At 41.7% G+C, this 7267-nt stretch overlaps 1 protein-coding gene across 1 annotated transcript; it reads left to right on the top strand.

The window, feature by feature from the left end:
• The first annotated feature begins 432 nt into the window (after nucleotides 1-432).
• yrdc (yrdC N(6)-threonylcarbamoyltransferase domain containing) lies at nucleotides 433-7213 on the top strand. Its single transcript, XM_079503177.1, has 6 exons — nucleotides 433-720; nucleotides 1936-2131; nucleotides 2978-3092; nucleotides 3543-3662; nucleotides 3942-4072; nucleotides 6201-7213. The coding sequence occupies exons 1-6, from the start codon at nucleotides 507-509 to the stop codon at nucleotides 6268-6270; spliced, it is 846 nt and encodes a 281-aa protein (XP_079359303.1). The 5' UTR covers nucleotides 433-506; the 3' UTR covers nucleotides 6271-7213.
• The last annotated feature ends 54 nt before the right edge of the window (nucleotides 7214-7267 follow it).

A 7267-nucleotide genomic window follows, 5' to 3' on the forward strand; every position in this document is an offset into this window, starting at 1 on the left:
TGCAGAATGACAGTACATTTCAAGCACAAACTCAATACAAAGACTGTTAACTGTGAGTGGACGACCCAATTAAGCATTACAAGAGGGTCCACCTTGTTCAATTCATCAAAACATTTAGAGACGTACAAATAGACACTTCTATATAGTCAAAGAACAGAACAGGAATTCATCTCACCCTGGGGTGAGATGCAAGCAGCGACAACCTTTAAGTACCTTTAGTAGTTGACGGAGTGTCACACAAGAGAAATCAGGCAAGATAGATAAGACTTAAGTAGCCTCGGTCCTAGCCCTGGACCAGCACTGGACCAGGGGCCAGGGCTACCTCGGTCCCAGCTCTATGGGTCCCAGGCTTAATCTGCGAAAATAAATGAGACTTCAGAGGCTTCAGTCCGCAGACAGTCTTGCACTGTCTTGGTCCCTTTAAGAAACCGTCTGTGGGCGTTACCCGGAAGAGGTTTCATCATTCATTCTAGCGACACAAACAACATGGAGCAGTACTCGTGTGTATGTTATGTTGTACGTGTACGAAGCGGTGTTTTATGAAGCGCGTTTATAATCCTTGTTTTAAATTGATCCAATCAAGAAACGCTCACAGTTCTGCCTCTGCCACGAGACAACGACCAGTGATGTGTAAAGAACTGAAAACAAAAGTGCTGCCTCTGCTACCACCAGCGACTGTCAATGGACCATCTGCCCACCGGCATGAGGGCCAGCCGCCAGGTAACGTAGCGTACAGTGCGAACGAACTAACGTACACTTACTACAGTTCTGTTGATTTGGAATTTGTATAAGAATCCCCTGAGATGACAAAAACAATGCGGATGTGGTAACCCAATAGTTCCCAACTCTATGTATTGTGTAATGTTCCACACACGTTTCGAGTTCAAAACATTAGTCCTCATGGCTCATGGTGTGTACCTAGCCCGTCTCCGGACCCCCCGGGTTGAGCTCCTTTGGACCTACCACGTAGGGTCCGGTCTCACCGGATTCAAGCGACATGGGATGCAATCTGATTTCCCCTGACTTAGCCCTGTGCTGCGGTGTGGGTGTCACGCTGACATATTCCAAACGAAGCATATGAACGCTATAGGAGACAACGAACCATCTGACCCCCCCCCCGCGAACGGCTCAGAAGCCGTTAAGTATTTTTAATGTTTGTACGACCGCTTTGGCAGCTCTGAAATTCTCTCTTCGGTCCCTCCTTGTTGACATCTCGGTTGGCTAGCTGCGCCTACGGTTGGCTAGCTGCGCCTACGAGGCGCGTAGGGAGGCGCTGCTAGCCAACCGAGATGCTGGAGGCGGTACAATGGGATGTCAACAAGAGAGAATTTCAGAGCTGCCAAAACGGTCGTACAAACATTAAAAATACTTAACGGCTTCTGTGCCGTTCGGGGGGGGGGTGAGAGGGTTCGTTGTATCCTATAGCGTCCATATGCTTCTTTTGGAATATGTCAGCGTGACACCCACACCGCAGCACTGGGGTAAGTCAGGGGAAATCAGATTGCATCCCATGTCGCTTGAATCCGGTGAGAAGGAACCCTACATAAAGTCATCAAAATGTCAGAAACTTTAACGTAGGGTTCCGAAAGGAGCTAGGTGTGTACCGTGTTGATGAAGCGCACGCGCTCTATCAATGGGTCTTGTACGAGCACGACGGTGTCGCTTGCAGCAGCTTTACCCAGGGCCGGCTGATGACTGCTCAGATGGTCATGATGGAGATGGCCAGAGAGAGTCCCCGAGCAAGACAGCTTGTCGACACATTCACAGTACACTAAGGGCCAACCGGTGACCTTCTGATTACTAGACAGCCTCTCACAAATCACACCGACTAATAAAAGCTATAGTATTAGTTAGATCAGCCTTGCAAGTATGGATTGCAAACTTGCAAAGTGCTGACATGCAGATGATGCCCAGGTTTGTTTTTCTGTCCTGTAGATGGCGCTGACATCCTGAACGTCACTGCCGAGGCTCTGAAGGAGGGCCACGTCGTGGCGGTGCCCACTGACACCATCTATGGCCTGGCGTGTCTGGCACAGAACTCTGAGGCCATCAAGAAGATGTACAACATCAAGAGACGAAACGGAAACAAACCGCTGGCTATTTGTGTCGGAGAAACCCAGGACATTTTTAAGTACGATTCGTTTTTGAAGAATGTGTAGTTTCCACTGTTGCTACAATTACAATATACCTGTAAATGTAAATTATATGTTGCAGGACAAATGTGAATCTCAGTTTTCCTCCACAAGAATTGAGATCACGATTCTCACACGATTCTCATTTTTTCCATGAAAATATTTATTTTCTGTAGTTGCTATACATTACTACATCCAAAATGTGGCACATGGAGCCAACTACTGTGGCTTTAAACAGACAACATCAAAGTGCTTGACTTAAACCTCTCTTAAAGTCTCTCTTGTAGCAAAAACATAAGAGTAACTAAAATCAATTGGACAGGTAATTGCTGCATGATTCTTTGAAAAATGTAGGAATTGAGATCTCATTGAGGTATCAAAATTTGTGAAAACGGCAGATCTTACACTGTATGAGCTTTGTGAGCTTGTAGATCGGCTTTGCACGCCACCATTGTATAACAAAGTACTGTATAATACAGCTTAAGTGCTTAATTGGACTAATCGTCGACTGAGTTGATCTCTCTAGTTTATCTATTTGAAGTCAGTGTGTGTGTACATATATACTTGATATTATGATAAGAAATGTTGAAAATATTTGGCAAATTCTCCTTGATTAATCGATTTACCTACATGAGCAAGATTAAGGCGTTTACACTGTAGGTTCCAAATTTTGGTTTTAAAATATTTCTGTTAATTGCCCAGCCCTAAAGTACTCTTTAGAACTTTGCAATTGTTATAGGCCAAGTTGCCCTGGCTATAACAATTGCAAATTCCTTTAAAGAATTGCAAACTCTACAGAATACAGTTGACCTTGCGGGTGATGTGTATGTGTTCTGTCTGTACAGGTACTGTAAGGTGAAGGTGAAGGAGGAGCTTCTAAGGGACTTGCTGCCTGGTCCAGTTACTCTGGTGTTTGAAAGGTCAGAGGTACTCAACCCAGACCTCAACCCTTTCACTCCGGTAAGTCCATCCCTCAAACTGGGCACTGATGTGCTAGGGCTGGGCATTTAACCAAAATGTGTTGAAGCTGACTTTTAGGACCACAGACTTAGAATATATATATATATATATATATATATATATATATATATATATATATATATATATAATTATTTTTATAATCAACTAAATTGATTGGACTGATTTACTACTTGCCTTAAGCCCTGTATTATACTTTGTTGTACAATGGTGACGTGCAAAATTGGCGATATAACAAAATAGTGAAATAATCGAGATATTGATTTGAAGTCTTATCGCCCAGCTCTATGATGTGCACATAGTCATCCATCCAGTTCAAAATGGAAGTGATATGGTCATCAAAGGACCACTTCACCCCTTTTGCAACCAGATCTTCAACCATTCCCTATATGGACTCGGTCTCAATCTTCAACTGTTTCCTATTCCCCCCAGTTAGTGGGTGTACGTATACCAGACCACGACTTCCTGAGGCACCTTTGCCAGATGTGTGCAGAGCCACTTGCACTCACCAGCGCTAACATCAGCACCCACACCAGCACTGTGGCTGTACATGTGAGTGAAAATAAACTTTTTGTCTTTGGAGAAATTGTTCTTAGACAGATGGAAGAGATGCAATGTCCATCTGCAAAGTCTTGTCAAAATATCATTGTATATTTTTATTTTCTAACTTTTTACTATACCTTCAAAATAATTACTACTGCAATGTGCACACACAACAAAGACACTAAACTCCTAAATTATGTGAACCTATCTTCACATTCTTAACAATGTCAATCACATTTTTTATATATTCTCGTCATCTGTAACACGGATGTGTTTTTTCATATCTAGGAGTTTCAGGATCTGTGGCCTAGGCTAGCAGTGGTGGTAGACGGCGGACCAATAGGAGACCAGAGCCGACTGGGGTCAACAGTGGTCGACCTATCGGTGCTCGGCAAATACCACATCATCAGGCCTGGTTGGTGAGTAATGGCACATAGAAGTAGACTCAGTGCAAATGAAAAGGAGGTCCTCACAACAGCTCTGCTCTACAGTGTTTTATTTATTTAAACACCATCAGATGAAACATTGTCACTATATGTCGGTGTTTAAATAAATAAAACACTGTGTGGAGCAGAGCTGTTGTGTGGACTTCCTTTTCTTATCTACCTTTGTCCAGCACCAGCCAGGGACTGGGTGTGCGCAACCCTCTTGTTTTTTAAACATAGAAGTAGAGTGTCAGTATTCATTGTTTCCAGTATTTATGATGGCCTACTCTATTTTAGTCTCCCACACAGAAACAAATATAGTATCTACATATTATATATATGCAGTCAGTTATGACTGCTCAATTAATTTTATTTTAATTTCAATTAAATACTGTATAACACATCTATATTTATTATTACTAGTTTTAGTTTATTCATTATGGTAACCCAGTAAAGGTCTCAAGGCCACATCCTTATCATTGTTTGGTTTACCAGGGCATTGACTACACCAAATATATTGCTTTGACCTTTCACTTTTATTCTTTTCTCTGCATCATTACATTTATTCTGTTTTATTTTATTCCAATATTTCTTCAGTTTTATGTACTGTACCATTCTCAAAATGATAAGAATAATCTTTTTTTGCGGATTGGTCCGTGAAGTCACAATGTTTGTCATTGCAGTGTGTAATGACTGCAAATTGTGTAGTGTGACGTGAAAAAGAATGGGAGTACACAATACACATTCAGACTGGCAATAAGGAGAAGACGGGAAGACAACATTTTACTCCACATAGTCCATTATCAGGAGAACAGGCCATGTTAGTCTCTGTAACATACTGTGCAGATGAGCAAGTTGTAGTCAAAACAGGCAGGGCCAAGGCTCAGGCCTGTGTTAGTGCTGTTCCCAGTTGCTCAGTTGGAACTTGTGCCTTCAAAACTGCTAGTTCACTGTTTGTGATGTTCTGTGCAACTCCACCAAAATGCTGGACCCATGCGCTTACATTTGGAATTGGATGTGGTGAAAGTCAACACATTTTTCAGTTAATGTCCCACACTGCATATATCGGGTGCACTGCAAGTGATGTTTAATAGACAATTAGCACACACAGTACATAACACTAATGTTTATGATTTAATATTTTTGAATGTAGTCACTAGTCAGTAAGGAACTGTAAAGTTTGTCTGGGACATAACTTGGTCAGGCATTTGTCCTTGCCGGTGAGGATTTTGATGTTACTACTGAAAGAGCAATTTGTACATATTATCAATGTCAGAAGGCAATGTGACTTCTGTGGAAGAAGTCTGTGAAAAGGCAGACAATGTACTTATCTTGTCAAAATAGTCTTTCTGCTTGGGTATTAGGCTTGTTTGGAATGTCCTCGCTCCTGCAGATTGTTTTCAGGGCTGTCGGTATTTGACATAACGGGCTCAATCTTTTATGAACATTAACTCTGTCTTTCTTTTTTGCTTTCTCCCACGCCTTCCTTTTTTGGCCTTATTTGCGTGCAACCTTAGCATTGTCCTTTTGAACATTGCTCTGATTAAGTCCCCCCCCCTTTCTGGCCTAAAACATGATTTCACCGGTGTACAAAACAAGTGTGTAAACAAACTACCATTTAAGCAAAAATAAACTTGTAGGTGAAGCTCAGTCCTCAACACAATCCACAACAAATGTATGTGTATGTGTGTTGCTGAGCCATCCATCCAAATACTCGACTTATTTCTAGTAATGCTTAGCCGAACCCATCTGGTCCATAGGTCAACCTGCAGGTTATGTATCAATCAACCCTCCATCACTAGTGTGAAGGCAAATTTCTGCTTCTGAAATCTGCCTGCCTTGGCCCACAAAAAACTAACAGCCACAGGTTCTCTTACTGTATTTCTAGGACGAAGCACCTGGCAAACATAACAGGTTGGAAGGACTCACACCAGTAGTGTTGAGGTGCTGACCATGGTGCAAAAGTATATAAATGAAGAGAGGTCGCACAGCTCATAGCCAGCATGCAAAAATAGAATCAGAATAGAATAGGCACCTGGAAATATAGATCTGGGGCCATCTGAACAATAGAAAAAACAAAAACTAGAAATTTATATTGCACTGTTTAATGTCCCCTTTTCAGTGCCTTCTCCGCTACGGTGGATTTGTTGGAGCGTAAATATGGGCTGTCGGAGGACCCCGGAGATAAATGAGGGCTGAACCCTTCTACTCATCCCACAACACACGCTGAGATGCACAACAATTTCAGAGCTTCAGGGCTTCTTCAAAAGACAATCCTTTTCATGTTTTCAAAGGAAGAATGATTATTTTCCTTGGGAACATGCCTAATAACTTTCAAAGAAAACCACCCTTGCTGTAAAAAGTCCTGTTTTTGATTGGACTGAAGGCACATGGTCACTGCTTATGTTGGAGCCTTATAGGATGGCAAGTTTAACCCTTTCATCGTTATTAGGGTTGGCTTGTGTCCACAGATTTGAGAGATTTGTGTCTTTTTTTGCAGTAAAACGTTAAGCTTACTGTCATCAAAGCAGGTTACTGAGGAAGTGACTGTTGCATTTTTAGTTGGACTTTCATTTGTTACTCGGGTATGGTTATGTCAAGCAAAAGTACACTCCAGTAGTATCCTTTGAATTGTCTGAATCACATGAGTCCTTTCATAATCTAGTAACATAAACAGACTGGACTTTGTACATCGTGTATAGACTATAATCATAGAATGTATTTATTAAGAGTGCCAATCTGTTTTATTTTATTGATGGGGGGGGGGGGGGGGATATTGGTTTGATAGTTGCAGTTTGCAGGATGGCCGTCTTTGTTAATCTGCAATTCTGCATGCACAGTAGCTGTAGCTACTAGCAGCTAGCTCATTAGCCTACGTTTTCAGAGTTTTGGAAATATACTTGACTGTTGGACCAAGTGGCACCATTGACTATACAGTATTCATGGTGGCCATTTTGCTCATACTCAGGTATCGCCCTAAGTGTGAACTAAGAGAAAAATGCAATGGCCACCTTGTGACTATGGTCTACATAGTTTAATATCTGAATAAGATGGTTTGAAAAACATTTGAATAAGATGTACACAAATACTCTAGTTGAACATTGGCTAGGGCAACAATAAATGTATCATACGGTTTCCATTGTTACTGTGTTCTTGAAAATACTTATTATAGCTTTGTGTTCACCTTGT

Source organism: Electrona antarctica, assembly GCF_951216825.1.
Source record: "Electrona antarctica genome assembly, chromosome: 6".
NCBI lineage: Eukaryota > Metazoa > Chordata > Actinopteri > Myctophiformes > Myctophidae > Electrona > Electrona antarctica.